Raw genomic sequence first — 18,555 nt, forward strand, 5'->3', positions numbered from 1 at the left:
TTGTGAAAGATTTGCAGAAATGTGTTGTGGAAAACTTCACTCTCACTCATGGGTTCTCATTATGTTCCACGTGGAATCAGCTGAGTCACATGTGACACTAAAATTCAGTATTATCAGCCTGGTCAAGTCTTTGGCTTAATACTAAAATCGTTTCAAAATGTTTATATCTGCCCAACCTTAGTGGGTATCTTAATGCTATAAACTCATTAATCTAGACAGAATTTTAGGTGCTGCCACATCACAGGGGGGGATTTGTAATAGACAAAAATATTATGCAGGAAAATCTTGACCTTTATCAGCAGACGGCATCCAGCTCTTAGAGATGCACTTTAACATTCGAAATTAAATGAGGACCAACATGTGCCAATAATCAGAGGGTATTCGGGATTGCAATTAATACCAGAGTAGTGTGAGGGAACTCAAACACATATATGCCTCAGAGGGATTAAATCTCTGATTAGTCCAAGCAATATTAAAATCACCAAACTTCCAAAAGTTTATAAAAAAGAACTCAGGCAGCACGAGGCTTCAGAAAAGCCACTGAGGTAAGGGCTTCACTTTTAATCCAAGTCTCCATCATAAAGACACAAAATGTGTCTGCCCTCCCTGCCAGTAAATTTACTTTAATGTGAAAGTCTTTGTATGTGTGTCCTCCCCAGTGACCCTCCTGTCATGTCCAATGCTGGGCAGTGGATGTCTTTATTTATTTAGCTGGGGATATACTGTACAGAACCGTATGACAGGCTGTGGGAAGCTGGGTATCAAACTAAGAGTTGCATTAGTTCAGGCAGAGAACTTTAGTCTGGCACACCATCAGCTGATCAGTATTAGTTTAACATTCAAACAACCAATGGGCTGTATAATCTGACAAGCCCACACTCCTCATCTTCCGATCACCCAGGCCGCTGCTACTGCTGATGATTTCCTCCACTAAAAAAAAACGTCTTGCTTGAGAAAGATGAAAAATCTCCAGAGGCGCCTTCAATTTAGCTCTATCCAAACCCGCTGTCAGAGCTCTCATCTTAAATTTAAGTCTGCTTCAAGAATGCTTCCTCGAATTTGTTCTGCTGGTGTTGTATCACAAGCAGTGGTGTAAACGACAAGGTCCAAAACTGGGGCTCAGGGTGGGAATTTAGCTATTACAGAACTGCCCTAACTGAAGAAATTCCTGAGTTAGGAATCCCATAGGTTGGTACACATCCTGTCCTAAACTAAAAAAAAAACTGCTGCAAACTTAAAAAAATGTTGTTAGCTCATTATGGCAATGACAATGACAACATGAATGCCTAAATATTATGATTGAAAGGCCACTCAAATGGTACGATGATGCTTTAAATTTCTTGGACAATGTATTAATGGGTTAATATCAACTGCTAATGTGCTACATCTATTCACATCTTTAACCTGGGCCATTAATGGGGAGGAAAACTTCATAAAACAGTGGGTTTCTTCCACTCCAGACACAGTTAGAGCCTTCAGCTCATCTTTTCTTGGCCATTATAGCAACCTAGTTAGCCAGTGTCAAGTGAACTGAGACAGCAGCTGTCAAGGATACAGAAGGTCTTGTGTACACTCTAAACACAGATACAGGCATGGCAGGATGAGGGCTGATTGAAGAATCGAGTTTACAGTTCTAGTTGATTTTAACTTTTGGAGGACTTTAAGATAGGACAAGGAGTTTGGACATTTTTCTGTAATGAGGCCCCCAGTCATCAAGGTGCTAGCATTTGTGTATCTACCCTGCACTCATTTTAGTTTGGTGAAAGAACTCTCCAATGCTGCTTGGATCCATTTTAGGAACACCAGCCATTTGTTGCCATAACTAATTAAGTTGCCTCTCAACCAAATGCTGCTATTTGGTCAGACGGTAAGTCACCCAGCCACAAGATACTGAGTCATACCAGTTCATCTGAAAGCCTGGTTAGGCTAGAAATTAGCATTTTTTTCTGAACATAAATTGACTAAATACAAGAAAAGAATAAAATTAAGTCAACCAGCTAAGGAAATAATAACACAACATAATAGCTTACCTGGCAATGCTCCAGTCAGGTTCAATCCTCAGGACGGTTGGGTCGTCAGTGTAGTTAAACTTGACCTCTGGGTTTCTGAGCTCAGCGTCGTCGATGTCCACTAACACCGATGTGCTGCCTGGTGATATTCCGGCTGGCGTGACACACACTATCTCACGGGCGTTCCTCCTGGATGGACAAAAAAGAAAGAAAAGTTGGAGGAAGGTGATTCCACACCCATGCATAGGGTGGCCAAATATGAAGTCAGTATCAAGTTTGATACATGATTCCACACAGCCCTATGGCACACTGTAAACCTACATAAAATCCAAACGACAATGTCAGAAGAAACTTTTCTCAGCAGATTCTTCAATGTAGTCTCACGGTAGTTCGTCAAACATTGACATGATTTTTCCATTGTCTTTGCGACATCCAGCGCACCTTCAGACTAAAGTATTATTCCCTGTTTTTCTCTTTCCAAGGTCAAGTTAGCAATTATACATCCAGTGTCCAGTTACACTTTCAAAATAAAGGTCTTGGGTATGTCTAGGCACCAAAACTACTTGGTTAGGGTTAGGAAAAGATTGTGGTTTGGCTTAAGATAATTCATTCTTTAAAATAATCAACACTGACCATTCACATTACATTACTATGTTTGTTCTCATTACTTTAAAAGTTGTGCTGACTGTATCAAAAAAATTGAGAATTTGGGTCCATATTGTTACATTTCATGACTATTTCACAAACTGTTGTGATGCTGGCTGAATGTTAGAAAGATATTAAGGCTTTCTCACGGGAATCTAATAAACAGTGAAATCTTGGCTCCAACTACCTGCAAAAATGTAGAGAAAATAAAACTGAAGTGAATGTTTTTTTGGAGAAATAAACAATTCATACTTCAACAGAGAGAACAACAGAGGGAGGCCCTCGACAATATCCAACAAAGAAAGCTGTCTGGCAGAGTGTGATCACTCTGAAAAACAGAATTATAATGATAAAGAGGCAATGATTACTTTCTCGTGCCAGGGCATTCCTTAAATACTGAGGTCCAAGCTGAAGCATTGACATATTTAATGACTTGCTCATTGTGCTTGTAATTACCAGTGTCCAGCCTGGGTAGGAAATTAGTCTCATTCTCTTAAAACCATATTGTAACCCGTTAATTTGATTAGATAATTCCACTCGTGCCCGTTGCTTTTCAGTTAGTGAGGCGAGTCAAGTCCTGCAAAATGAACACTCTCCTGGCCCGCTGGATCACAGGAATCACAGTTAGTGCATGTTAGTGTCTGTGGCCACATTCATAGCAGGTATTTTGTGCCCACTGGAGGATGACGTCTGAACAGTGGGGAATTAATAAGTGTTCCCTTTAGCTTGTTTCTGCCTGCTTTATGATCAGGTCTCAATATGCAAATTATGCTGGCCTGGCGGACATAAAACATGGCACGTCCCCGGTGAAGGGAATGAATGTCATGAATGCACATCACTCATTTTTAAGTCCCTTTTTTTCGTGAGGGAAGACTTGCTAACTGCTCAATTATCTCTATGAACAGATATCTGGATATGAATGCAGAATCTGTATGGCAAGGGACAAGGTGTTGGGATCCAAGGAGTTCTGGTTTCCATTTGCAGTCCGTTTGTAGTCTGAGTCATATTGACTAATCATCGTTTGAATGGGCTTTGGTTGCATGCAGGTAAACAGTTCTTGTGGAGAGCAAAAGAGGTGGAACGCATTGGCCGAAATGCAGTCTTGGAACCCACTGGCTATCATCTGACTAAAATTTAGCTTTTTTTTTTTTTTTTTTTTTTTAAAGCTTTTTAAAATAAAATGATCTCCATTCATATGCAGATGTCTGTTTATAGTGATTAGGAAGTCTTGGCTAGGATAGCCATTATCAGTCATCAGAATATGCGCTGGCTGCACCAGAAGCCACCAAACATTGGCCAGCGAAAGCCAATGTGTGCCAAGATTGCTGCTCTGCTGCTTGTAGCTATTGACAGGTTTACTTAAGCAGGAAAAAGCTGAATAAAGTGACCCTTCAACTTACAGGGCAGATTTTTTCTCACTTCACAATGCAAGCCAGATCACATAGTGTAAAAGGCTGTATGTAAGGCTGTGTTGGACATCATGTATATCCAGTGACAAATCCTTTTTTCAATCTGGTGTTTAAAACCATAAAAACACACCACTAGAACAGGGGAGTTGATGGTCTACTGCTGCCTCTATCGGTTAGCTAATGTTACTGTGTGACTTCTTGAAAACACCAAAGTCACACAATAACACAAACAAACTAACTGAAAGCGACAGCGGTAGACCAGCAACCCGTCTTCTGCAGGGTGAAATGACTGTTTTTGCCAAAGGAGTCTGGTTGCTTTGGTGAGAGCGGTGTTTGGCTTATATAACATTGGTTTTCTGTCGGAAAAGGCTGTCTGACAGCAAGGTAAAATGGTAAAAATATTTTAAATATAGCATCCACTTAAAGGGACACTTCGCCCCAAAATCAAAAACACATCCTCTGGCCTATAGTGCTATTTATCCAACTGTACTGTTTTGGTGTTAGATGTCAAGTTTTGAAGATATTTGGATTTCTGCCTTCTCTACAGTATAATCTTCTTTCAGAACAAGGTCTGTGGATCATCTTGAGTAAATGGGTCATGATTTTTGGAGACACTGATTTTGAATTTTTCAAGCATGTCATTTTGGTGCTTTTAACAACCCAAAATGAGTGCCATTTCGTCCCATTACACTGGCGAGAAGGCAGACATTTCTATGCCCGATATCTCCAAAATTCTGCAATTCACACCAAAAATATCTAGATGGAAAAAAAGCACCACAAACGAGGAGAAAATATGTTTTTGATTTTTGAAGCCAACTCAAAAAACCCAAACTATCCCCTTAAGTTTTAAGATGACTTTTTTTGTAGTACATGTCCACATTTGCACAGGATGTGAAATAACAATAACAAAACTGTATGCAACGACTAGTGCAACTCTTCTTCTATGGTGTTTCTTTGATATTAAAATATATGTGACATGTTTAGCGTAGAAGGGAGGAAGAGAAGAACATAGAAACCAAAACAGAGAAGTGAAGTCATGCTTAATGAAGTTTACACCTGCTGTGATTGGTGCACTGACAAGGATCATTGCCACCAGTCACAAACACTGGGGGAGGGATGGAAAATGTGTGTGCACGTGTGCGTGTGTGTGTGTGTGTGTGTGTGTGTGTGTGTGTGTGTGTGTCCATGCTTGCATGTCCCATAGGCAAAATAACATTTTCAATTGCAGTCTTGAGTGTAGTCCCCAGTAGCTACATTATCTAATATGTATTTAGCACAGTTGAGTGGTGGCTGCTTTTCTGGGCCATGACTTCACAGAAGCGGTGTGTGTGTCTGTGTGTGTGTGTGTGTGTGTGTGTGTGTGTGTGTGTGCATGCGTGCTTGCGTGTATACACTTTAATGTAGTGTTGCACATTCTATTGTGCCTGAGTGTGTGCGAGAGCGAGAAAAACAGAGGGAGAATCTACAATATCCACTCTCCCAAGTCCCTTTGGCCTGTAACCATGGCAACCCCATTCACAAGAACACATGCCCCAGCAACCTTCACAAGACGTCGTCAAACACAGTCACACAGTTACGGTGTGACAGATAAAGACGGAGCTGAGGTGAGCAGCGAACAGTTGTGGTGGAGTGGAATCTGTTGGATTAACCACGAGGACGCTGCAGCATCAGAGTGACTGCTGTGACATCAAAGCTAGCATATAGTTGCTTCAATAGAGATTAGCTATGAGGGGCTAATCCATGCATTTGACATGCAAGCAACTGTGGTGATAGTTTGGATTTTTTTTTTTGTGCACTAGATTAGAGAAAAGCCTGTGTGAAGGCAGACAAAGAGATACTGTGTGTCTGCAAGCAACAAGCATGCACACACACCTAAACACAAACATTCATGATCCTGCACACACAAAATCCTAACCTGACACACCGATTACATGCTTACATGTGCATGTAATATCTTTATGATAATGGCATCTTTGCACAGCACACAAACAAATCTTTTACCAGGGTGAGTTTATTTATGCACATATTTCCTTTATCTTTATTTATTCACTTCATGTATTATCTACACTCCCTTAAGTCATAATTATGAATTTGTTTTACTATCTTAAGTACTCTTTTTTTGTGGTATTCTTATCTAAATCCTATTCTCCTCTGCTGTGATCGGTCCAATTTCCCCACAGGGACAATTACTATTTAATTTAGACTGATTTTTTTTTCTTTTTTTTGGGTTTAACTTACTTTTTAAAGTAGCAGGGCTGCGGCCCGATGCTGACAGACACGTAGCTGCCTGCGTTGAGGTAGCTGCCCTCAATGGTGACCCTGGTGCCGCCAGAAATGGGCCCCTGAGATGGCTGGATACGGGTGAAGAATGGAGTCTGGAGAAGAGGGGCAAAAAATTCTTTCAGGTAATATAAACAGTGCTGCAAAGGCATCATTCAGAGTCACAAATACATCAAAGAACACAGAACTTAAATAGTCATAAAAACACAATTATACATTATCACTTGCATCGTTTAACTAAATTATGATTCGATCAATTACAAAACCTTGTTTTGATCTGTGAGTTCAATACACCTATTGTACCACTGTAATTTTGAAAATGACAGAAATCAGCAAGAGGATTCCTCATTAAAAAAGGTTCTATCGTATGGTACACAAGATTTATGCAAAAAAAAGAAAAGCATAAATAAGATGACATGAAAACAAGTCTATAATACAAATTAGGAGTTACACTGCATTTTGACTTTCTTTATTAAAATCGGAGCTCTTTCATCAAAGCAGAGTCGTTGATGACCTGTTCTCACCCCAGCTCGTCCCAATGCCCCCGTGTCTCATTCTGATGCACAAGGCACTCAGCAGTGGCTGTGTGAGACGCTGCCAGAGAGCATTTTTTCACACGTGGTTAACAGCATGAAATGGTCGCAGTTTGGGTAGGTTTAGGACAAGACTGCGTTTGGGGTTGCGAAACATTAGGCATTAGGCAGGTCACATGACCTTGCGTAGTGCATGCAACGTTATTTAGCTTGAAACCTTTAATGATGTTTTGATTTTCATGGGGGTTAAAAAAAAGTCAAAGTCCTGTGTTTGTTTGAGCCATCCATCAACCCCACCTTCTCCAGATGCAGACTTCTTCTTTATATTACGTCAAAAGCTTGGTGCGGCTCATAAAACCATGTGTGTCTGTATGAGTCGCTTCGGGGACGTGACAAAACATTCGCATTTGACAAGTAGGGAACAACTTTTTTAGAGACTTCATATATAATATGACAGCTCCCGAAAAGTGAAGCCCCCTGGTGGCTGGCTGCAGGATGGGTTATCAATCCTGTCTCCTCCATGTTGGAAAATGGGACATAAGCAAAACTTAATCAAAGTACAGATGGTTTCTGTCATTATAGTTCTTATCCTGCTCATGTTTGTAAAAGTGTTAATTTGAATTTTAAGTTTGGCTTTAATTAACTGGCCATAACCAGGATATTTTGGCTTCATGTTTGTACAGTGAGAAAAGGTGGAGACATGGTGTCCTTTACTTTTAAAGACAGTGAATATGAACAACTTATCTAACCAAAGAGCCCTATCTTGTATCATCCTTACCACGAAGGTGAATGGCCTGGGCGACAGAGCTCTGTAGTCGTTGACGCAGTCTCTCACACACACCTCTACCTGAGCTTCCTGCACCCTGTAGCTTGTGGCGTCATTCAGCAGACACACTATTCTGTGGATGGAAAGTCAAAAGGATTAATGGACAAAAGCAGAGAGTAAGAGGTCAGGGTAAGAGAACAAAAGGGACTGGAGCACACTGATTAATTCACAGCCTTTAATTGTGCAAACATTTCAACACTAGTGTGTCTTTGTCAGAGTCAAAGTGGACAAAAATAAGAGGCAAACAACATATAATTACTCAATAACTGGTTGAACAGGTTTTCAAATTTAAAATGAATGGATCCGAGGGTGAGGGCTTGCAAAGTCAGTGTTCAAGTGCCAGGAGTCAGGATCAGGTTGTTGTTATTCTAGTCAATCTTTTTAAGTTTTATCTTAACATTTTTAATTCTACTAACAGCTGCAGGAATATTTAAATGAAGTGCTAACACATACCATAAAATCATCAAATGCAGCTTCAAATTGATGCTGATTGATTTGATGGAGCAAATTGTGGCTTAATACAGTTTTCACGGGGTGTCTGGATAGCTCAAGCGCCCCATGTACGGAGGCTGTGAGTCCTCTGCAGCAGCTGTGGGTTCGACTCCCACCCACGGCCCTGTGCTGCATGTCATTCCCCCACTCTGTCTCCCCAATTCCTGTCATATCCTGTCCTGTATGCATCATACACTGCGCCAAAATACCTAACAAAATAGATCTGAATCTGTGTTGCAGGAGCGATGACAGAGCAAAAAAAAAAAAAAAATGCAGGAAGACTATAGGAAGGAGAAAACACATCCTAGACATGTTTAAACTGCTGCTGGGACCTCAGGAATAATGTGTAAAATAACTCATGTGTGTGTAATATTTGAATAGAGATGCCCTCTATCTCAACATGCATCATTTCCCAACTAACTGCACTACAGAGAGATTGTTTGATCTGCGTGAACTCAATTCCTCAGCCGTGTAGGACCCTGCAGAGGAGTAAATGTCAGGATGGAGGGATGAGAAAAATAAAGGAAAGAGCATATGTTGGAAGTAATGGAGGGGAACAACAGATGGAATTTACAGACACGCGCACAAAAAAAACCCTGATGTCACTATCTTTTCAGCTGCTGGATGTGGCTGCATGGGCACCTACACAAGGAAAAAACACAAAACAAAACACGAGTACTGGTTGACATTTTTCCCCGTGTTTGATTGGTCAGGATGAGAGAGGTGCTGTTTGCTGCTGCCTTTGGTGTGTGTATGTCCTCAGATCTGTGTGTGTGTGTGCGTTTGTGAGAGAGACAAATTGCTGCCTATATGTGTCTGCAAATGCATTCATTTGTGAGTCTGTGCTTTGTGAGCATGCATACACAGTTTTCACAGTTTGTGAATGTCTTCCTGTGCATGTTGTTGAGTATTTATGCGTGTGCTTGCATGAGTATTGGTGTGTCCTAAGTTAATCTTTTCCTCTCCCCCCAAATTAACCTAAAACACCTATCAAAGGCATATCCTTTGATAGGTCTGAGCCCACGGAATTAAAACCCCAGTTCCAAAAAAGTTGGGACACTGTGTAAAATGTAATTTGCAAATCTTTTTCAATCTCTGTTTAATTGAATTGAGTAGACAAGATATTTCATGTCAAACTGAGTAACTTTATTGTTTTATAACTCATTCTGAATTTGATGCCCGCAACATGTTTCAAAAAAAGTTTGGACAGGGGAATGTTTACCACGGTGTTACATCACCTTTTCTTTAAGCGCCACTCAGTAAGCATTTGGGAACTCAGGACTGGGGATTCTGTCTGGCTTCTTCTTTTCTCGCTTGATACTCGACTTCAGGTGCTCAACAGTCAGGGGTCTCTGTTGTCGTATTTTGTGCTTCATAATGCGCCACACAATTTCAGTGGGAGACAGGTCTGAACTGCAGGCAGGCAGGCCAGTCTGTTCGCTGTGTGCCTTTATAAATAAGCCACACTGTTGTAGCATGTGCAGAATGTGTCTTTGCATTGTCTTGCTGAAATAAGCAGGGGTGTCCCTGAAAAAGACAGTGTCTGGATGGCAGCATATGTTGCTCCAACACTGTATATGCTTTCGCTATATGATGCATCAGTCATCTGCACAATCTGTTCCAAGTGGCTCTGTCTTTACAAGAGAGAAAATGTGCAGGTACTTTCTTTCTTTCTATTGGTTCAATGAGGTGTCAGTCAAAAGATAAGAGCGCAGCGTCCATCATGAGATTAAAACATTGCTTCTCTCGAGTTTTGACAGATATAAGTGGAAGACTTTGACATTTGCTGGCTAGTTACTGCAGTTTGTGGGTATTTATCGATGGAAATAGTGTTTTGAACAAAATTTTACTGGGCTGGATTGACTGGACCTTTGCCAGTGTAAAAAGACTGTTTTTATCTGAATATCATTGCTGTAAAGACAAGAATCTTAGCTTTCCAACATTATGTCACATGAGTATACATGTTGATATAACAGTTGTGTACTTTGATGTCTCACTTAAGACCCGCAGGCTGGCAAAGTCTTTTAACTTACCTCTCTGCACTCACATACTCCTCTTCAACAGGCACACAGGGCACCTTTCCCAGCCTGACGCCCATCTGGATGTCTCTGAACTGCAGACCGAGGTTCTCCCCCAGGATGGTCACCCTGGTGCCCCCTTGGCGAGGCCCCGTCTCAGGGAACAACTGGGATAAGAAGATTGAAGAAAGGGAGAACAGGGTACAGAAAAGAGACAAAAGAAAGAAAAAGACAGTAAAGAATTTATATTTTGTACCTCTTTGACCACTTCATTACATGGAGATTTTGACACTTTTTACGTGGATGTCCAATCAGTGTTGGTGGTGGATGAAGCAATACTCTGTATGTGCTATGTTGACCAAGAAAGCCAAGTTCTCCTGAGCTCTTTTTCCATGCACATGTGCTGATTTGGCTTCAATCAGTTTGACTCAGTATGTTAGCCTAGCACGACAGAAATTTCTACTCCATTACAACAGAGTCAAGCATCAACATTTAATTTTCAATAAATTCTCCACAACAGAACCCCCTGGGATTTTGTTATTTAAAGCATTTATTGTGAAGCAGCAAAATTGGAAACTGTTGACTGTCCTTCAGTGTAAATGACATCAAACAGTAAAATAAAGCCGATATCTGAAAGTGCACACAGGAATTCAGTTAGAAGCTACAAAACTGACTTTTAAAAATGCCTCTCTCTCTTCCTCTCTCTGCTCTCCAGCACAGACTCTAGTAGAGTCTTGCAGCAAATGTTTGTTTGAGGGAGAGAAGGGGGGTCATCACAGTTTTGCAGTGAGCCTGCCGGTGGGTCAGGTGCGCTTTGGCTCTTCTCTGGAGGTGGCCCACTTTGGGCACAACTCGGCACAGCTTGGTGTATTGAAACTGCTAATGGATGCTAAATGCAAATCAGCATGGCGCAGTTTGGGCTGGTGTAGCCATAAGTGCCAGTGGAAAAGCCCCCACTGATTGCAGAGCCATGCTGGCAGTGTCTACATGCACCATATGAGCTTCTGATGCCCATGTTGCCACATCACCACCCTAACCTATACCAACCACTTTGTTGCCCAAAATCGGTGACAGATATGGCTACCCAGAGGTGGAGACTAGAAATCAAAGCTGAAATAGCTTAGTTCTTCCTTTACACCAGCTACATAACTGCAACATCACTGGATGCAAATCGACCAACAGATTTTGCAGCAGGAGAACTCAGCTTTGTCAGTATAACACACCCTAGAGAATTTATTGCTTCAATTAACAACATTTTCCATCAGCACTAACTGGACGGCCACATGAAAAGTGGCACAATTTACATTTAAGACACATTTTCTCACATGCATGAACACACATCAACAGTTTCATGTGTTGTCACCTAATTTAAAGTCTAAAAATAGCCCCCAAACATGACATAGCATGGATACCTCCACAAAAAACAGGCATTCACATGCATAAAATCACTCAACACACAGTCACCAACCCACACAAACACACACGCACACCATACAAAATTGCCCATATCAGGTGATTCAAGTTTTAATGAAGAAAAATCACCCTCTTGGCTTTGAAAAACAATGAAAATGAGATAAAGAGGGGGTGAAAAAACAACTCGTGCTGACATACAGGACCAAACCGGCATCATCTCACGGGTTTAATTGAAACTTATTACGCCGGCTTGGCTTCGTCGGCGAGGCTGCAGCGGTGTAACGCTCAGTCGCGCCGCCGAACCATAATGTGATTTATCTTGCCAGATTATGGCGCGTAACGGGGACAGGTGTGGTGTGACAAAACAAATATGGTGACTGATGGACGGTGGCTGTCACAAACACACACACATACACTACAGCACGGACATGCACGCACAAACCTAATCCCTAACAAGCATCACGAGGTAATTATGTGTAATCTGCCCATTGCCCTGTTCTCCTGCAGTGCCTGGCTGGGCAGACAGCGCAGTGTGGAAATGCAAACTCGGGAGGCCGACAGTATGGAGGCATAGTGCTATTATTACACCACAGACAGCACCAAACAACAGACCTTGACAAATGGTGATTTCAACAGTGTGGACTAGTTTGGGGAATGAACAATTCATCTTGCCAGACACGTGAGATTTTAACTTTCATGGAGAGAAAGTCAGCTGAGATTCAAACACTCTTCTGCACCCTGCTTCAGAACCAAAGGCGACACTATTGGCTAATGCACCAGTGGAGCAGCTGGAGGTTAAACGCTTTGCTCAAGGGCACCTCGTCTGCAGTCACTGATAAAGGGAAGAGCAACACTCATTGACTTTCTCCACAAAAAGGTAACCAGATGGTCTGGGGTTTTCATATGCAACCTTTAGTGTAATGCACCGCCAAACATATGGAGCATAATTTTACCCCGAAACACAATTAAAAAGGAAAATGGAGAAAATTAAAACAGAAAATTGGAATGGTAAAGTGGAAAATGGAAATGTCTAAATGAAAACATTCAAACTGAAGGCTTCAGTTTAAGAAATTAAAGTGAAAATGGCAATGGTCAATAAAGGAAAATATATCTAATAAAAAAATACAATTTTAAATAATGACAATTGAAAATCTTAAATATGAATGTACAAATTAAAAGTTTTGCCTCAAAGCCAGTATCATTTCATATCAACGATTTAAAAAGTTAAAGCCTCTATGAGTAGAATTTGAATTTGTCTAACTTAGGCAACTGCCAGTGGTAGAGATTTTAACCAGGATCTTCTCATATTTCTATAAACAAAAATTATGCCATGAGAATAATTTTAAAGATGCCATAATCTAGTGATTTCCAAAATTAGGGTCGGGACCTAAAATCGTTGCAGATGTGTTTTTATTCTGTGACCATTTGGCTCTAAAATACACACTGCATTTCCTCGAACACTGACATGCAGGACAGAATAAGGGACAAAAAGTACTGTACATTTAGTGATATTCAACAAAGGGAAAAAGAACATTAAACAAAACAGCAAATAGAACTTGGGCCAAGAAATGTAACAGCAACAGCCTGTATCTGTTCAACCAACAAAATCATCTGTATCTGTATTCGGATAGAAGACCAGCATTGGCCGTGGTTTATACAGGAAGTCACACGAACTCAGGCAAATGTTTTATACACAAGATTCATTAGCAAATGCAACTGTTGTGACTACAAAGTATCAATATGATTCAATACTGGAGTATAATTAATGATGATATATTTCTGCTTCCCCAGACTGCACTTTACATCTATATCTCTCCCTCTTTTTATTTTAAGCTAAACTAAGTTTATGGATTTTCTGAAGCCCACAACCACCTCCCCACCTGCAGAAAACTGAATAATCAGAAACTTTTTTTAAGCACACATCAAAAGATTCTGTTTTGCATTTCAAATAGAAATTTACAAGTATATAAAAATGTCTTTCATGTGAATGAAATAATCTTGATGCATTAAATTGATGATTGTTATGACACATCTGCCAAAGTAATCATGGAGCTGACTTTTTCCAGATAGCAATGAGCGACTTCAGATAAAGAAAATACCTGTTTCCATCACATTATTTGTGCTTTCTCTAATAATGTATTCAGATGCAGGTGCATCCGCAGTTAAAACCATAAACCAGCACACATATTAGGCCACCATACCAACTATTCCTTTGGAACATAAAACGCCTAACTGTAAAAACTACTCAGTCTAGGCATGGTGGGAAATGTGTGCTGTCGCTACAATATTTTAGCATGAAGCCTCATTTGAATCGCTCCTGTTTACCCTGTACTGGAAACTCAACTCACCACCTCCTGTATCCATTTCAAATTAAAAGTCCTCTAGCATTTCAGTGGATGGTGAAAGTCCGTTATGAGGTTGTGAGAAACTTAATGACACACATTAATGTTACACAGTAGATTATTGCTGTGATTAGGAGACACTTAATTCCTCTTTTAAGTCTGAAGCTGAAAACATTTGGGGATCCCTGCTAAAAATATGCACATGGATACCTTGAAAACTGAAATTATTCTTCCACATGAACTAAACATTTATCTTGCCAGAAAGCTACCAAGTAAAAGTAGGACAGACTGCTAGAAAAACCTTATTTTGGAGGCTCCCACATGTTAGGAGCAAAATCACCAGCATCTACAGATACTACACACACAAACACAGACCTTCACCAACAGCCACACAGCTCTAAGCAGGCAATATTATCTACAGTTAAGAGAAAAGAGCTTAAATAATGTAATTATCATAATAATGTCTGAATGCATCAAGCGTTCTGTGTTTGGGTTTTGAAACAAATACCTTACATACTGTTATAGGAAACGGTTTATAAAGCAAAATAGTAGCTGTAGTGCATTAAGAGACCATGAGGGAGACAGAGCAGAGCAGTCTGGCCGGGGATAATGCTGCTACTATTTGGAAGCTGACTCACATTGGAACCTCAGGCGCCAGTGGAGCCTCGGCACTTTGGTTCCACAAACACAATAGCTGGTAAACACTGACCAGAGCGAGTAGCCATCAAGCTCTAGGGTACGATATGGACAACAGATGTCAGGGTGTGGAAATGGGGCTTCAGATGGTTTTTGGAAGAATGGAGCTATGATACCACAAAAACACAATATCAGCTAGCCACCAAGCCCACCAGGCCCTGGGATATAAACACTGGCAGAGTCACAGACAGAGAGGCAACAGAGAAAGAGAGAGAAGAGTGCTGCTAAAAGGGATTACCACCATCATCTGAGGTGGGGAATGAAAAAGAGACCAGTGAAGACTTTGGTAAAATATGCTATCACACCACAAACACAAAGAATAACAGAGGCGGGAAGTAACTTAATACTTTGTTACTGTACTTATGTAGATTTTTTTTACTTTTTGTTTTTGCTCCCGACAACTAAACACAAATATCTTCTACTCTGCACATTTTCAAAACAGGCTTCTTACTTTACTTTAAATACATCTGAGAGGAATTATTGATTTTTTTGGCATAAGTGTACACCGCCTTCAAAACATCGACTCCCAATTCAACCTAAATGGAACAATACAACCCAAAGAAATGACGAGTCCTTGGTGTATCCATTAATGCATATCAAGAACAACAACTAGATGAAAATTATATAAGAAGACAAAAAAAAAACAACGTAAAAGATCTAACAAGATAAAAAAAAAAAAAACGTTACAGACAAAACATGACAAAGTTGATGGAAGAAGAGTAAAAACATTAAAGACGCGTAAAGAGATAAAAAAAAAAAACTATATCAGACATAACGAGACAAAAGACTAAACAAGATGAAGCAGACAAGAGGGGGAGGTTTTACCAGAGAAAGGCTGGTACAAATGTACATTTCAGCCTGAACATTTTCACTTTTACTTTAATAAATAAGTTGAGTTTGTACTTCTACTGTTACCAGTCTTTTTTTTTTTTTTCTTAACACAAATATCTGTACTTATTTCTTGATTACAGAATGTTTGTACTTCTGCCACTTCTGAACAATAGTCACCAGGCTGTGGCAAAACATGTCTTTGGGCATTTATACTTTATATTGGAATATTATAGACTGTTGGATGCATGAGAGCAACTTTAAAGAGACATTATCATATTCGCTCTCATACAGTCGTGTATGAAATTGCATTTTTAACTGGTGATGTTTTCGCAGTATTTTAACACATAAAACCACATTTTGAAGATGGTTAAAAGGTGTTGCTGGGGGGCCTGTAAACGAGACAAATATTGTTGACTTGGCAACAGCTGCGCGTGTAGATGCTGCGGGCTGTAGCTCCTTCAAATTTTGTTTCTTTTCTCCTCCTTTGATAATTTTTTTTGGCTTTATAACTGAAACACTTTTACAGGTCCCCCAGCAATGTCTTTGACCGTCTGCAAATTTTGCTTTTCTTTTTAACATAGACAAGTTTATCACGTATCTAAGTACAAAAAACCATGATTGGAGCCCAGAGCAAGCATTAAAAAACAGTCCACCTTTGGTGCATAAAGGCCAGGTAATGACAAAGCACAATAGAAAATAAGTCCTTCTTAATTTGTTAATTAGATATCTGGAGGCGTATTCACTGTATCAGCTGTGTAATAGGCCCACTGGTCCACTGTGACACTGTCAGATTTAGCCTCAGATGAGAAAACTATATGCATTCCTATTCTGCAGTCAACTTATCAATGAGAAATATGTAAAGTCTGGTTAGACTTTCAAAATAAAGCATTGCATAAGCATAAAACATTTCAGGTGACGGTCGTAGTTTGGTGACTTTTGGTTTCACAGGTGAAAGAAAAGCCAGTCACCTGCGTGAAAGTGATGCTGATACACTATTCTCTAGTGCAGTGGTTCTCAACCTTTATAAGCCTGAATCCCCAAAAATGATCAGGTTGGTGTTGCGACCCCGAAGTTTGACTGAGAGACTCAAACACGAAAACCATGGCTTTGACTCCTACAAACACACCATATAAAATCTATTCTAAGGCAAAATATGTTACTGCTAGTTAGGTGATGTAATGTTAAAACTATTCCTCAGTCTAAAATACGACCTCATTTCCCATCAGGCACTGTGCTAGATTGACACTCATCTAATTTATATTTGGTATTTTATGTCACAAAATACAAATGTTATTGTTTTTTTGTTAGTGTTCATGTCTGGTCAGACATGGTGGTTTATGTTGGTAATTGTCATTTTTGTGTTGGTTCATAGTTCATACCAGTGTAATAAACTATAAAACCAGCTTCAGGTTGGTTGATCATGATGGTGGTCGCAACCCTCAACCCCTGTCTGTCCAAGAGAGACTCAAACACGAGCACCATTGCTTTGACTCTCACAAACAAACTCTACAAAATCTATTTAAGGCAAATTGTATCACTGGTTCAGGGGATGCAGTGTAATAACCATTCCCCAGTCTACAATATGACCTCTATTCCCATCATGCTTTGTGCTAGACTGAGTAGTTTGTTATGTTTGGTGTATTATGTTACAAAATACAAATGTTGCTTTTTGTTAGTGTTCTGGTCAGAACATGGTGATTTATGTTGGTAATTGTCATTTTTATGCTTGTTTATAGTTTTTTCTTGTCACCAGCTGTGTTTTCCATATTTTTGGTTGTTTGCTTGTTGTTGCTGAGACCTGTTTTCTGGCTCTCATTCCTTGCTGCTTGCCACAACCATCTGGTGATTCCTATGACCACCTTGGGGATCCCAACTCCCTAGTTATGAACCACCGCTTTTGTGGACCTGCAGGTCTATTACACACTTCAGCGTGATACTAGGCTGTGGTTTTGTACTTTGACATGTAGTTCTGTAACTTCATTAGTATGGGGTACCACAGATGATACCCATATAAAAAATAGTGTTTCCTGGTCCTGTGTTTTAGATTCCTTAAATGCATAGAGTCGTGACACCACATTCACTGAATTTGTTAACCAACCAGCCTGGGTGAGGTTGTGGTAGGGCAGCTGGAGGATACTTTGTGCAAACCTCCACCTCATACAGCAGTCGCATCATGATGGACCTCGAAGTGGAGCAGGAAATCTCAACATCCCTCAAAACCTTTGAAGGGGAAGCATTGAGGAGAAAATGAAAGTGCTGGTTGGCTAACTAAACACAGATGCTGTACATACTTCATGGAACAAGGAGACTTAAATAAGCAATAAGATTCCCTCTAATAAACCCCATCATGATCTGTAGCTATGCATCTGAAATACAATCACTGTGGTACCGAAGATGGAGCCAGACCGCTACACCTCCTAGCTACTAAAAGAATGCAATGCTTTTGCAGCTTCAAATTATTCTTGTGATATCTGAGAGTGGATTTCCATTTGAACCTCAGAAATTCTCTAAGTATAAAAGAATGGCACCACATAACAAGATAACCAGTGCTCAGTGAGCCTGTGGGCATGCAGGCAGACGCCACAGTGTGGAAATGGGACCTCAAGCAGCTTTGGACTCATGTTGCAGTGATTTGACACAACACTACTACATTCAAGCACATAACCACCACTCTCGAGGGAATGTAAAGCACAGGCGCCCTAAAGCGGAAAACAGACCTCAGGCGGTTTTGGGAGGATGGTGATCTGATACAACACGACCACATTCAAGCACCAACTAACAAGTCATAGGACACAACTGAGAAGAGCTAACAGATATAATTGTTCCTCATGAGCAGCCAAACAGATCTAGGAATCAACTGACACAAGGACCACAAATGCTTGTGGATGCATAACACAGTCTCTGCCACTAACCACCAAACTCTGGAGCTGATCAGCTAATAGCCTGATATTCAGACTGAATGGCAGTTTGTGCTGTGTTATTCAGTGTGATGCTGCATTCCTTGTTAACTGTTTTGTTTGGGGTGAGGATTTAACTTCCTGTGCATATTGGGCTGCTTCAA

General features: G+C 40.4%; 1 protein-coding gene across 1 annotated transcript in view; it reads right to left on the reverse strand.

The window, feature by feature from the left end:
* Nucleotides 1-18,555, reverse strand: part of LOC146325665 (plexin-A1-like) — a 401,996-nt gene that overhangs the window by 87,058 nt on the left and 296,383 nt on the right. The window contains exons 13-16 of the mRNA XM_084721796.1: nt 10,228-10,379; nt 7,655-7,775; nt 6,302-6,438; nt 2,031-2,198 (exon numbers count right to left, since the gene is read on the reverse strand). Of these exons, the coding sequence (XP_084577922.1) occupies nt 2,031-2,198; nt 6,302-6,438; nt 7,655-7,775; nt 10,228-10,379 (578 nt within the window). The remainder of the gene's footprint in view (nt 1-2,030; nt 2,199-6,301; nt 6,439-7,654; nt 7,776-10,227; nt 10,380-18,555) is intronic.

The sequence above is a fragment of the Lutjanus erythropterus genome, chromosome 6 (assembly GCF_056507025.1).
Source record: "Lutjanus erythropterus isolate fLutEry1 chromosome 6, fLutEry1.hap2, whole genome shotgun sequence".
NCBI classification, from domain to species: Eukaryota; Metazoa; Chordata; class Actinopteri; order Lutjaniformes; family Lutjanidae; genus Lutjanus; species Lutjanus erythropterus.